The following is a 15,599-nucleotide window of genomic DNA, read 5'->3' on the forward strand; positions in this document are numbered from 1 at the left end:
GTAATCTCGGATTGCTGATATGGCTCTACTCCCCAAGTCTTAATATTTCCTTCTTTGTAGTGTTTTCTCGCAAAATAAAAATGATAAAATAAAGCTTGCGTTTGGAATCTGTGTGCTACCTAGTTTGTACTAGAAGGTGTTATGGCTTCTACAGCCCGGGGCAGCTGTGCTCTAAACCTGCAGTCTACCTGGAAGCCAGGACTGCAGCTGCAGGCACTCGTAAAAGCTTTTGCTTGCCTAAGCACTTGGGCCCCACTAGAGGCTGAATAGCTGCTTGATAAACAAAATGAACACAATGCTTCAAATCATTTTCTCCAGGCCAGGAATATTTTTTTTCTTCCCTCCCAGCAGCTAAAAATAGTTTAGCAATTTACATTTTAACAGTTGTGTCTAATTCAGGGTAGACTGTACTGTGAGCCAGATGATTTCTGCCAGATTAACAAAAAATGAATTAGAAATGACATAGCGCTGCCCGGCTCTCATAGCATTTCTGATGATGCTACTGTTTACAACCTAAATAAGCCATTAATATTTAGTAGACCTATATAGTTCACACTACAGGTCTTCTCATTGCCCTGCATTCATTTTGCATTGCAGAAGGTTAATTTAGTATGTATTCTGCTTTTTCTGATGTTCAGTATCAAGGCATGGATTAGCACAAATGGGAACTGCCTTAAAGCCAAATACTCTAGCCACATTCATATCAAATATTTGAAACGTTTTGGGCAAAATATGTATGTCATTGATTATCATTATTATTACTTAAATGGGTTATCCACCATAAGGGGATTTTAGTACGTACCTGGCAGGCAGTAATGGACATGATTAGGAAGGATCTGCACTTGTCATGGGGCTAAATGGCTATGTTGTGATATTATTATAACACTGTGGCTAGCTTTCAGTGAACTGGCATTTCCTTTTTGAGTTTTCTTATTTGCCTACAAATCCCATCATTCCATTTTCCTCCCTCCCACACATCAGCCACCCCACCCATTGAAACATAAATGAGCTGCATCCATTCAAAAGACCTGTGGTTTTCAATCAGGGTGCCTACAGCTGTTGCATTAGTTGCAGATTGACCTCTCTCCCACCAAGCGATCGCTCCACCCATTGAAGCAGACAGGCTCCCTGTCATCAGCTGACTAGTGAGTCCGGTCTCGGCCGCATTGCAACCTGGGAAAAATCTAAGACAACATTTAGTATGCTGGTAAACGTAAATATTGGAGTGAAAATCACAGAAGAATTGTGAGAAAACCGTCACACACATGTACAGACACTATATTATGAACTACACTAACTTTACAGCCCCTGTAGCATAGTCAAATAAAAAAAATTCTGGAATACCCCTTTAAGGTTGGGGATTATTTTATTTATTATTGGCACACAGATTTGTGGAAGTAATCCTCAATATGTATATGATCACTGTTTCCAAGAATATGTCAGTGACTGTATATAGCTAGTGATGAGCATGTTTAGAGCAGTAACTTGATTAAAAAATATATATATATTGGGGATTAGCTGGCTGAAGCTAGAACTCTTACAAAAAATAGTGACTTTCACATAATAACAAATACACCAGTTATAGGAAAGTATTAATGGGGATGCTACATAACAAAGTAGAAGCCAATTTAATGAATGCATGCATATTCTTCATTTGGCCCTAGGACTATGTCACTCATTCCTGAAAAGAGAAGCAAAGAGGAATCACTCTTCTCTGCAGTTTTGGCCAGATTATTTTTATGTTTTTATGTGTAGATAGAGGGAGCTGTGTGTAATATTATATAATATATATATTTATTTATTTATTTATGCAGATATATAGATACATTTGAACTGCAAATGATGTTTCTTTGATTTGTAGTGTTTTGTTTTGTGTTATGTTTTTTTTGGCTGCACAGCACTTTCTTGAGTGTCTTGACAATAGCTCCACCTGCAGGCTGATTACAAAAACTGCATATGAGCAGCAACATGCTGAGGGACTTGCTCTCTGTAGTTCTGTTACATTGTATTGTTTGAGTTTAATGAGAAGTAGCTAAATGCCCTGCATGTGGGTAAAGAAACAGCTATAGCAGACATGAGCTGCACAGCAAGAGAGCATGCATTCTCTCAGCAGTTTAGCAGCAGCACAGTGGTTTCACAGACAATACTGCAGAACTGTGGTAAATGAGCACACTTTTGTACTCCTGTACTCTTTTTACATTAAAAAATGTATTAGTTTGGCCTATGGCAGAATATTTTCAACCCAGCATATATCCCATGTACAAAGTGCTCTACAAAATGGAACAATATAGGTTATTTGGTTAAAAGATAGTTATAGCTAGTTCTCTTTGGAACAGTATTCAAGAAAGTATGGTAATCCCATTTACATATCTGCTATTTGGTGTGTACAGATCTCCAATAGAAATATTCCTGGTATTTTCTGTTTAAACCTTTTTTTGCCACATCATAACCTTGTTTCTCCTATCTTCTTGTGAGGTCTGCAGGTTCAATATGTTTACAAAGAGATCATTATCCATGCAGTATTGGTTAATAGCCCCAAGTCCTGATAGAATGTAAATATTTACTTGTGTGAATAATGTTCTAAGCTATGTGAAGCCATGTTTATATACTTAAATACACTGCTCAAAAAAATAAAGGGAACAGTAAGTTAACACAATGTAACTCCAAGTCAATCACACTTCTGTGAAATCACACTGTCCACTCCGGAAGCAACACTGATTGACAATCAATTTCACATGCTGTTGTGCAAATGGAATAGACAACAGGTGTAAATTATAGGCAATTAGCAAGACACCCCCAACAAAGGAGTGGTTCTGCAAGTGGTGACCACAGACCTCTTCTCAGTTCCTATGCTTCCTGGCTGATGTTTTGGTCACTTTTGAATGCTAGCGGTGCTTTCACTCTAGTGGTAGCATGAGACTGAGTCTACAACCCACACAAGTGGCTCAGGTAGTGCAGCTCATCCAGGATGGCACATCAATGCGAGCTGTGGCAAGAAGGTTTGCTGTGTCTGTCAGCGTAGTGTCCAGAGCATGGAGGCGCTACCAGGAGACAGGCCATCAGGTACATCAGGAGACGTGGAGGAGGCCATAGGAGGGCAACAACCCAGCAGCAGGACCGCTACCTCCGCCTTTGTGCAAGGAGGAGCACTGCCAGAGCCCTGCACAATGACCTCCAGCAGGCCACAAATGTGCGTGTGTCCATTCAAACAGTCAGAAACAGACTCCATGATGGTGGTATGAGGGCCCAACGTCCACAGATGGGGGTTGTGCTTACAGCCCAACACCGTGCAGGATGTTTGGCATTTGCCAGAGAAAACCAAGATTGGCAAATTTGCCACTGGCGCCCTCTGTTCTTCACAGATGAAAGCAGGTTCACACTGAGCACATGTGACAGACGTGACAGAGTCTGGAGATGCTGTGGAGAACGTTCTGCTGCCTGCAGCAGCATCCAGCATGACCAGTTTGGCTGTGGGTCAGTAATGGTGTGGGGTGACATTTCTTTGGGGGGCCGCACAGCCCTCCATTTGCTTGCCAGAGGTAGCCTGACTGCCATTAGGTAAAGAGATAAGATCCTCAGACCCCTTGTGAGACCATATGCTGGTGCTGTTGGCCCTGGGTTCTTCCTAATGCAAAACAATGCTAGACCTCATGTGGCTGGAGTGTGTCAGCAGCTCCTGCAAGAGGAAGCCATTGATGCTATGGTCTGGCCCGCCCGTTCCCAAGACCTGAATCTGGTTGAGCACATCTGAGACATCATGTCTCGCTCCATCCACCAACGCCACGTTGCACCACAGACTGTCCAGGAGTTGGCGGATGCTTTAGTCTAGGTCTGAGAGGACATCCCTCAAGAGACCATCCACCACTTCATCAGGACGATGCCCAGGCATTGTAGGGAGGCCATACGGGCACGTGGAGGCCACACACACTTCTGAGCCTCATTGTGACTTGTTTTAAGGACATTACATCAAAGTTGGATCAGCCTGTAGTGTGGTTTTCCACTTTGATTTTGTGTGTGACTCCATATCCAGACCTCCATGGGTTGATAAATTTGATTTCCATGGATAATTTTTGTGTGATTTTGTTGTCAGCACATTCAACTATGTAAAGACGAAAGTATTTCATACTATTAGTTCATTCCGATCTAGGAAGTGTATTTACTTCATTCCACTTTCTCTTTGATATTAAAACAATTCTGACTGATTGCATTTGGTAGTTATTGCATAACAGTGGAAAATAATGATTTATTTCCCTTCTTTAAATTTTGTCCCATGAATCACTTTTTTTTTTTTTTTTTTTTACATGTCCTTAACCCCTTAAGGACCGGAGGTTTTTCCGTTTTTGCATTTTCGTTTTTTGCTCCTTGCCTTTAAAAAATCATAACTCTTTCAAATTTACACCTAAAAATCCATATGATGGCTTATTTTTTGCGCCACCAATTCTACTTTGTAATGACGTCAGTCATTTTGCCCAAAAATCTATGGTGAAGCGGGAAAAAAAATCATTGTGCGACAAAATTTAAAAAAAAACGCTGTTTTGTAACTTTTGGGGGCTTCCGTTTCTACGTAGTACATTTTTCGGTAAAAATGACACCTGATATGTATTCTGTAGGTCCATACGATTAAAATGATACCCTACTTATATAGGTTTGATTTTGTCGGACTTCTGGAAAAAATCATAACTACATGCAGGAAAATTAATACGTTTAAAATTGTCATCTTCTGACCCCTATAACTTTTTTATTTTTCCGTGTATGGGGCGGTATGAGGGCTCATTTTTTGCGCCGTGATCTGAAGTTTTTAACGGTACCATTTTTGCATTGATAGGACTTTTTATTCATTTTTTCATGATATAAAAAGTGACCAAAAATGCACTATTTTGGACTTTGGAATTTTTTTGCGCGCACGCCATTGACCGTGCGGTTTAATTAACGATATATTTTTATAATTCGGACATTTCCGCACGCGGCGATACCATTTATGTTTATTTTTATTTTTATTTACACTGTGTTTTTTCTTTTATGGGAAAAGGGGGGTGATTCAAACTTTTAATAGGGAAGGGGTTAAATGATGTTTATTCACTTTTTTTTTTGCACTTTTTTTTTGCAGTGTTATAGCTCCCATAGGGACCTATAACACTGCACACACTGATCTTTTACATTGATCACTGGTTTCTCATAAGAAACCAGTGATCGATGATTCTGCCGCATGACTGCTCATGCCTGGATCTCAGGCACTGAGCTGTCATTCGGCGATCGGACAGCGAGGAGGCAGGTAGGGGCCCTCCCGCTGTCCTGTCAGCTGTTCGGGATGCCGCGATTTCACCGCGGCTATCCCGAACAGCCCACTGAGCTAGCCGGCATGCTTTCGGTTTCACTTTAGACGCGGCGTTCAACTTTGAACGCCGCGTCTAAAGGGTTAATAGCGCGCGGCACAGCGATCAATGCCGCGCGCTATTAGCCACGGGTCCCGGCCGTTGTTAGAGGCCGGGCCCGACCCGCTATGACGCGGGGCCACGCCGTGGCCCCGCGTTATAGATCGGGAGTGGACACATGACGTTCCAGTACGTCATGTGTCCTTAAGGGGTTAAAGGGGTGCTCCGGCGCTTAGACATCTTATCCCCTAGGGACCCCTGTGATCTTGCACGCAGCACCCCAGTTAAAATCAGTCCCCGGAGCATGTTCGCTGTCAAGCCCCCTCCCATAGGCTTGCATTGAGGGGCAGAGCATGACGTCACATGGGGGCGGAGGTGTGACGTCACACGCCGCGGGCCCTGTGGTCGCCGGTAATCAGACCCGGAGCGAACATGCTCCGTGGACTGATTTTAACTGGGGTGCTGCGTGCAAGATCACGGGGGTCCCCAGCGGCGGGACCCCCACAATCAGGCATCTTATCCCCTATCCTTTGGATAGGGATAAGATGTCTAAGCGCCGGAGTACCCCTTTAAAGATCAGTGGGGGTCCAGCAGAGGATGAGTCTGGGTTCTCTAACACTTGGTATTGTTCCTTAGAATAATGTTTTTAAAATACATTACAAGTATGCAGGCCCAGGCAATACTAGTTTTAAGGATTATATGAATAATTTAGTCTTTCAGAGTGCTTGAGGTTTTGTGGTTGGGTAAAGTGGGGATGAAATTTAATACTCTTTACTGACAGTAAGCTTACATGACAATTGATTTTCATTGCAGTTCTAAAGAGTAATTCAAATAGCACTTGGAATTTAAAAATGTTAACCCTCTGTCACTACAAAGAGACTGGTTGGTACTATATCACACCTGATAATTGAAAAAAAAAAGTACATTTTTAAATAGGTCTAAGGCTGCATTCACACCACGTTTTTGCAATACAGTTCCCGTATCAGGTTTTTGATGAAAAACGGATTCCTTAAAACTATACTAAACGGTATCAAAATGCGTGTGCAAATTTTAACCCGTATACGGTTAAAAGCCGTATACGGTTTGAAAAAGGATGTCCGGTTGCATCCGTTTTTTAAGAATAAACCATATAAGTTTTTAACTTTTCACTCCATTATGAATAAAGTTTCACTTGTTTGATTGAAATTCCAAGAAAAAAGCTGTGCAAAGTCAAAAACTATATGGTGCAAACCAGATGGAACCGTACGCACATACGGTTCTCTACATTTCCCATTGACTCCCATGGTCAAAAAACCATATATGGATTCAATACCATTTTTCACCCAGACCAAAAACCGTTGTAGGCTACTACTTACAATGGTTTTTAGTCCGGGTGAAAAATGGTATTGAAACTATATACGGCTTTATGAACATGGGAGTTAATGGGAACCATAGAGAACCGTATGTGTGAAAAAAACGGACAAAACTGTACAAGACGCAACCGGATGCATCGTTTGGCATACGGTTTTCAATGGAGAGTCAATGCATACGGTTTTCAAATTGAGAACGTATACGGGAACTAGGGATCGACCGATATGGATTTTTTTTAGGGCCGATACCGATAATCTGTAACCTTACAGGCCGATGGCCGATAACTTATACCGATATTCTGGTATAAGTTATCGGCTATTTCAACACCCCGCCCCCCCCCCCCCTGGCGGGGCAGAAGCCGTTGCAGATCAATGATTTAAAGCAGGTGCTTTAAATCAATGAACTGCAGCGGCTTATGAGGTGCCAGAGACCGCCGCCGCCCACTTCTCTCCCCCTGCCTGTCCTGGGGTCCTGAGTCTAACCACCACAGTTGCCCCATCGCCTCCCCCCCCCCCATCCTCTGCCCACATACCACCGCCGCTGCCCCATTGACTCCCCCCATCCTCTGGCCACATGCCGTTGCCCCATCGCCTCCCCACCATCCTCTGCCCACATACCTCCGCCGCCCCATCGCCTCCCCCCATCCCCGGTGTTATATTTACCTGTTCCCTGGGGTCCGCAATCCTTTTGGCTCCGTCGGCGTCCTGAGCTGTGACTGTGCGCACTGACGGTGACGTCGCGTTGGGGACGTCACTCGTCATTACGCAGCGCACAGCAACAGCGCAGGAGCCAGAAGTATCGCGGACCCCCAGGAACAGGTAATTATAACACCGGGGATGTGGGGGAGGCGATGGGGCGGCGGAGGTATGTGGGCAGAGGATGGGGGGGAGGCGATGGGGCAGCGGCATGTGGCCAGAGGATGGAGAGAGGCAATGGGGCGGCGGCGGAATGTGGGCAGAGGATGGGGGAGGGGCAATGGGGCAGCGGCGGCGATGGTTGTCTCTGGCCGCGGGGCATTATCGCCATATCAGCAAGGTAATTGCCGATACCGATAATGTCCAAAATTGCGATTATCGGCCGATAATATCAGCCAAACCGATAATCGGTCGATCCCTGACGGGAACTGTATTGCAAAAACTTGGTGTGAATGCACCCTAAGACCCAAAATAAAGATATATAAATACACATCATACTGCTATGTCACTTTTCATGCATCACCTTTCTGATTGCTCCCTGGATGAGGTAACCTAGTGTTTCCCAACCGGCTGTTTCCAGCTGTTGCAAAACTACAACTCCCAGCATGCCAGGACAGCCGAAGGCTGTCCGGGCATGCTGGGAGTTGTAGTTTTGCAACAGCTGAGGCACCCCGGTTGAGAAACAATGAGGTAACCTATCATCCATAGTGATGTCCCCTGATAGATGACGCGTCATTACACCAGGGAGCAACAAGGGACCAAGCTGTAAGTTTTTTAGCTCAGTGTACATATGTATAGAGAATGAGTTCTAATGTATTTTATACAAGTTTGTTTATAGTGGCCTCCATTTCTGAACCACTGTAGTGCACCAGCCACATGGGAACATAGGTTAGTTAACACATCGCTTTCCATCTGTAATTAGATGTGGCTCCCTGTGCGTCAGACCATGTAATCTGTTTGTGTTCAGAGAAACACACAGTTTGTTTAGCTGCACACTGCTAGGTTGTGAATGGAAACAATTTGGGTTAGGGAGTGTAGGTCAGTTCACTGCCGCTTTGCTGACGATATAGTGTCTGAAATAAAGATTAATAAGTCAACTTGGTCTACAGCTGACTTAGTATGTCAGAGGGGCTTGGCAGATTAACTCTTTGTTGTAAACAATTGACACTCGAAGAAGGAAACATTTTGCGAACATTGCAAAGTATTTGGTTGTCAAAAATACCTCCAAAAATAAAACCCTTGAATGATCCTGTTTATAGAATCACTTAAATCAATCTGTTTTACTTTTTTTTTTCTTAATTAAAATATTGTGATTATAATATAATAAAATATCGTTATATAATACAACTATGCAGGGTCTTTTGCCTATTTTTGCAGTCTATTAAAAGTTATAAAACTTTAAAAAAAAATAATAATTCTAATAAGAAAATCCGCTTCTAAATAGAACAGTCATGCTGTAGTAATGTGTGTAGGGCTGATGGGGGTTATATTCTTTTTGATGTTGCTTAAAGGGGTACTCCACTGGAAAGCATTTTCTTGCAAATCAACTGGTGCCAGAAAGTTTAAACTAATTTGTAAATTACTTCTATTAAAAAAAAATCTTAATCCTTTCAGTATTTATCAGCTGTTGTTATGATCCGAAGGAATTCCTTTTCTTTTTGAATTTCCTTTCTGCCTGACCACAGTGCTCTCTGCTGACACCTGTCTATTTTAAGAACTGTCCAGAGTAGGAGCAAATGCCCATAGAAAACCTATCCTGCTCTGGACAGTTCCTGATATGGACAGAGGTGTCAGCAGAGAGCACTGTGATAAGACAGAAAGGAAATTCGAAAAGATAATAACTTCCTGTGGATCATAACAGCAGCTGATAAGTACTGGAAGGATTAAGATTTTTTAATAGAAGTAATTTACAAATCTGTTTTAACTTTCTAACAGTTAATTTAAAAAAAATGTTTTCCAGTGGAGTACCCCTTTAAGATGACTGTGTAAACCCATCGGTCTAATGTCCGAGGGCTGTCCTGTGGCTGGTGTTGGGGAGGGGTGGGGGACAAGATCAAGCTTGTACTCTGTCTGCTAATGTGAACATGCCATTTTTGACTAACTTTGTCCATACCCCCAAATGTCCCTACAGTATTTACCTATGGTAATTTCACCATGTAGTATCCTAGAGGATCCACATCTGAAATCCATTTCTGTTGTAAATGTGTAGTGTAATGTGTGCTTGGGGCTAATCCTCCTGCTGTGGTAGGTAAAGTTTATTTTTTGCAGACAGAGCAATAGTGCTGCATAGTAAATAGTGTTGAGGATCTGCAAAAGTATTATTTGTCTTCCATTGCTAATGTGGTATGGGCTGAGAAATAACTTTTATGATGCCAGCTATAATTTAAAGTCTTTTTGGCATGTTTGGAGTGGATTTTTGGTTGCTGACCTAGTGTGAGATGCGCCTTTTACCAATCTTTAGTACAGATGAAGAGGAAGTATACAGAAAATGTATATTGTGCCCCTGTTGATTCTTGCTCATGTCAATGCACTCCTACAAATGAAAGAACCCAATGCACAGAACCTGTAGGCCCATGCCTAATATCTATATGATCTCTTATTGTATACTGAGGAGGCAAAGGCTTGTGACTGTTCCCCTTCGTCTTATTTGCTGTCTATTGATTCTGGAGGTTTGCTTACAAGGCCCAAAGCAAGCAAATACACAAAAAGTTCTCATAAAACTCTGTTGGACCTGCTTGCTACCTTCTGCATGTTTTCTTTATTTCCAACACAAGAACAATGGTCTCAGCACCTTCCCAGCTTCCTTGCTATACACAGTCCTATGGAAGCCGTACCTGACACCTCTTCGGTGCTAACCACACAAAAGTAAGCAGATACCGAATATGAAGAAAAGAACTGTGGAGCACTCACCGGGTCACTTCAGTCAGAGGCTTCTTTATTGAAAGTTCTTACAGGTTACATGCAGGGGAGCAGGATGGTATGGACGCGGGGGTACATAGCACGGTGAAGGACCGTTTGCATGCCGAAGAGCTTTATCAGGCCGGTCACACCGGCCTGACGAAGCGCCTCGGCAAGCAAACAGTCCGTCGCCGTGGTATGTAACCCCGCGTCCATACCATCCTGCTCCCCTGCATGTAACCTGTAAGAACTTTCAATAAAGAAGCCTCTGACTGAAGTGACCCGGTGAGTGCTCCACAGTTCTTTTCTTCATTTTCCTTATTTCCATTTCCTTTGTGTTTTTTAAGTTACTTTACAAGCATCACAGGTAAAAGCTGATAGCTGCATTTCATGCCACCTGTTGCAGTTATCATGTCCACAGTATTGTATTCAATGTTATTTGCATGTGACAGTTGCGATCAATGTTTTTAGAATAGTGGCAAATTTTATTATTTTTTGTGCATTTTAATGGGAACTTGTGATTTGGTTTATGCTGCCCAAACTGTGGGAAGCATGAAACAGGTGCAGTCAGTGGGATGCCGTGAGCCCCGCAAGCCCTAAGTGATGAGTCTTTACTTATTTGTGTATAAAGAAATATACGTCCCTCAGTACCGGTGGGGAGCAGCTGCTGGTAAACAACCCAGTGACTAGTTGACTGGGTCCCGGCAGCTTTTTTAAACGGAGAGTTTCAGATTAAATGATAGTGTCACGACATCTCGCTCTCTGCACCTGTGTCATGCTACCCAATCCGCAGGCAGCATGACACAGGTAACAGGCTCCTGTTAAACTTCTGTTGCATATTCCAATAACATATAAATAAGTTAATTATAACAGACGTATTACGTAGGGATGGTGATATTTACAGGCTATACAGAGAACCTTTAGCTCAGTGTGTACTTTAGAAAGCTCGTCTAGATTATCTTGGAATCATTCTGTCCCTTTAAATTGTACATGAGTCGGTGATTTATTATACAGTTTCCCAACTGCAGTACTGTGTTGTAAAATTGCTTGGTGGCGAAGTCTGTCCCAGCCAGATGGTGGTGTTGCTGTACTGCAGGATGCTAAATCTCAGCTGCTACAAGTGCTAGGATTCAAGCAACCAAAAAAAAAATCGTAAATCTAATGTCTGCACAAAGTTTACTCTGGCTCACTCTTCTAAAAAATAACCCAGCTTTGATGTCCTGGAGCAGTGTTTTTATTTTCCTGAATGCTTTCTTGAAGGAATTTCCACTACAGAAATCAGGGTGTGATCCGGGTTGAAAGAGATTACTGTATGTCACTGCCCTCCCCCCTTTTTTCAGTGTGGGATGGTTCAGCCCTGTTTTGCATAAGTTTCTTTTGAGTAGATCCATGTGTGGACTGAGTAAGCATAGTACTGGCGGAATTACTGTTTGGTCGGGTGGATGTATGCCTGGGACTGAGGCAGTGCACTTTAACTGCTTCCTAGAATCGTTTCTACATCAAAATGTATTGTGCATACCCCGTAGCTGGAGTGGGAAGCAATTCTTTGATGTACTACTACAATGGCAAGACGGTGAGACATTTTCATTCTTTTTCCTTGATTTAACCCCCAGCCCCTGGAGTATAATTTCATTTCTTTGTGTTATGTTCTATTGTACATTTCCCTGTGTTTATGTATATTTTACAAAAGGAGATTTGTGGCATTTTAAAGCTTTTATTAATGTTTTCCTTTCTCTAAAAGAGGAGTGTTGGTTCCTTTTTATATAGTAAAGTTCTGTGTATACTTCTACTGAGAGGGTTTGTGTTTTGTATTTAGTTATACCTTCGTACATATTGTATAGTGTTTATTTCAGAAGGGATTTTAATTGTATTTCATTGTGAAAAGTGGAGGAAAGTAAAAGGGTGTCTCATGCCGTAACACGAAGCTAACAATTTCTGGGAATGATTAAGGAAATGGTTCTCCCCAGTCAGATCCCTGTTTCCTGTTTAGACTTTGAGGTTCACTGGTTGGGTTGTAATCCATCTGCTTCTAATCGGCTCAGCATTTTAACCATAATGACAATAAGCCGTTTCTTTCCGAATTTCACTGGTTTGTTTATAAAAATGCGAACAGAGGTTTATTTTTACCATATTTTGTTTCCCGGAATGACAGCTCAGTAATATGCTTTTGTTGTACTTTTCTGAGTGTTTGAATTTCTTGTAGTAATAGACAACGTGACATGTTTTACTGTGGTTACAGGTAGTGGTGGACAAACTAAACTTTTTAGAATAGAATTTAGTGTTAACCCTATAAGGCTGACTTTTTATGAAGACCTTGTCGCTTTTATTGAGCAAGGCAAATATTTTTGATATGCTTAGTACGTGTCTAGTTACATAAAAGTAACGTGTTCTGGGCTCATAGTATAATTAGTTGTGTAGATGGTGCTACGAAGTTATAAAACAGTCTGTTCTTTGTTCTCTGTCAACACAACACAGAGAAAAGGGGAAAAGCTTTGATCTCATTAAGTATTTCCAGACTTCTAAGGGTCTGGTCCCATAGAGAAAAGCCTGCCTTGAAAACGTGTACCATGTGTTTGCCTTTGGTCTAGGTGGCTTTTCTTGGTTAGAGCAATTGGTGAACTGTTGATGTATCACCTATAGATGCCTTCATAAAACATGTGCTGGTTATGCTTCTAACCTGTAGATGTATGTATGTAGATGTTGAATCGGGGCTGAGGATTGTTGAGGAGCAGGACTGCTGTTGGTAATGGTCCTGGTCAGACAAACCGATTATTAAAGGATTTCTAAAGTGGTCTGAACAAAAGCCTAATCTGTGCAGGGTAATGCTTGTTAACACTTAGCTGGCTGGAGAATTCTAGTTAATGCAGAAAAAGGATACAGCTAAGAAAGCTTTAGTGGCTTTGATCTAGAAGTCAAATTTTATTTCCTACAGAATACAGGTGGAATTAATGTCGTATGTACTGATGGTAAATTATCAGGGCAGCAGTGTGTTCCCTAATATAAGTTATTGCCATATTCCAGTGCAGCTTTATTATAAGCTTGTGGTAGGTGGGCCATAGAAGAAAACTTCATTATTGTGCACAACTTTTACAGAGTGTCTATAAGTGTTTCTAATAGAAAGTTTTCACTATCCTAGGGTTACATATGAGGACATGTTATACACAGATAGGACCATTAACCCCCCCCCCCCCTTGCTTTTAGTGGATGGAGAAGAGAACAAACACGACACCAGCCCTACTGGATGTAGGTCTGTGTTTGCACTATAAATACTTGTGTTAATCTGTGCATTTTATCTCCTTTCAGTCCTGCAGGCATTACTTAATGGTCATTTCCTAAGGATAACACCCCCTCCCTTGGACTGGCCTATTTACATTCTAGATGCACATCGCTTTAGGGAGGGAGGAATTGGTTTTCAGGTTAAAGCCGTGATCTGTTACGAAAATAGATGTCATATATTTACTGGAAGTTGAAGAACGCTTCATTTTTATTACTTAACTTTTTTGTACTGTCTTAAAAAAGTATTTAATGCTAAAGTTTTTGCAAGATATTTTTTTCTTTAGCAATCTGCTTTTACTGTGCGGTTTATCTAAATCTGTTTAATTGTAGATTGTGCCTCAGCATTAAAACCAAATGTGTAGATATCCAGACCATGAAAAGTTACAATGTAAGGTTTAGCTGAGATCACGCTCTCAATCCTTTTTTGGAATTTGTATTACACATGCTCTTATTTTTTAAAGCCTATCACAGACGCAACAGTATGAACATAAGAAGTCCCCGTCAGGGTGTAAGAAACAGATGGAAACCTACGGAAGGTTATACTTACTCTTTTATATAATATTGCCAGATACAATATTGAATCTAGTAGCACAAATTACATTCTTAGTCTCTTTTAGAAGAACGTACTTTGTGTGTGTTTGATACAAAATGACATTGTTCTTTTTGTGTGCACTTTCACTTTCATTGGGAGAAATACATTTTACAGTGTGTGTTATTTCCATTTTTTTATGCATACAAACGTTATTTAACTCCAAATAAAACATTTAGAAGCTTTATTGGGATTTTTGTCTGTCGCTTGGCAGACAAAACAATAATTGCAGGCAATTGTACATTCTGGTAAAGATATTTGTTTATATATTTTGCTGAAGTTTTGTGTGTATTGTATTACACTTTTGTTTAGTGGCATGACTTGCTCACGAGGTTAGTGCCTAGCCCGCCTATATCTACCCCGTTTTAGCATTTCTGTGGGTATACCCAGTTATTATGACAGTCTATGGCATTCACCTGTTACATGTCAATCTACTTTGTGCTGAGAAAATAGTGGAGTTTGTTGAAGAAAGAAATTGTGATTTTTCTATTACTAAGAGAAGTGCCTGACTGTAGACATTGAATTCCAAGCTTTATCTTCACACAGTTTGTGACATGAATAGTATCCAGATGTGGTGTTTTTCTGCAGTCTGTCTGAATCAAACAACATTTAAGATGTACCACTGTTGACATTGACAATCAAGGATCATTGGCCAGTGATAGATAACATAGTAAATCCCTTGTTGTTTTTCTGTGTTTTGTGCTTGTTAGTGTCTTTTCATTGGGAGCACTTACAGACATGGTGACTTGGTGACACCACTGATGTATTAGAGTATTTTTACACACAGCGGATTTGTTCCAGAATATTTCATTGACTGCCCTATTCCAATGCATGCCACCACAACAGCCCCCCTTAGATGAATGTCATTGATGGTACTCCCCTCTGTGACCTGTGTATAGTGGTTGATAAAAACACTCTAGCACTTGACTTTCAAAGTCCATATCTTAAGCAATACAAAGGGAGGACAAACATTTGTGATTCCTCCATTAAATAAACTTATTTGCAGGTGATTAGGTGACACAAAAATCTCTTACATTTGCAGGCATTTCTTTTGGCAACAATTTTTTGTGTACATTGTATTTTTCCACATCTGGCTTTAATGAAACTTCCACAACCACATAACTTACTTTTTTTTACCGCTCTAACTCTTTGATGTCAACTATTGTAGCTGGCACAAGTGCAGCTCCATAATATGGCCTTTTCCATTTATTTAGTTATTTATATGTATTATAGTGTTTATAACCAACTATATTTGGCCAAATTATTGGAAAGATTTCTACCCAGTTTGTAGTTCACTTTCTACACAGTTTGTAGTTTCCAGTAAAATAACCAAATTCAGATGGTTATTGCTTAAAAATAAAAAAAAGTAAGCATGTATACTTTTTTTTTTTAAATTACTTTTAAAGAACATTATGAGCG

The 15,599-nt window shown here is 41.2% G+C and overlaps 1 protein-coding gene across 8 annotated transcripts in view; it reads left to right on the forward strand.

Annotated features, from left to right (window-relative positions):
• TCF12 (transcription factor 12) overlaps positions 1–15,599 on the forward strand; it is a 232,552-nt gene that overhangs the window by 182,731 nt on the left and 34,222 nt on the right. The window contains exon 1 of one of the 8 annotated variants that reach the window (XM_056572403.1): positions 11,553–11,888. The exons of 6 other annotated variants lie outside the window; for them this stretch is intronic. In XM_056572403.1, coding sequence (XP_056428378.1) covers positions 11,820–11,888 — 69 coding nt within the window. In that variant the 5' untranslated portion in view covers positions 11,553–11,819. Of the gene's footprint in view, positions 1–11,552; positions 11,889–15,599 lie in introns of those variants that run through there. One more of the 8 variants, XM_056572404.1, reaches the window with a different exon arrangement.

Source organism: Hyla sarda, chromosome 4 (genome assembly GCF_029499605.1).
Source record: "Hyla sarda isolate aHylSar1 chromosome 4, aHylSar1.hap1, whole genome shotgun sequence".
NCBI classification, from domain to species: domain Eukaryota; kingdom Metazoa; phylum Chordata; class Amphibia; order Anura; family Hylidae; genus Hyla; species Hyla sarda.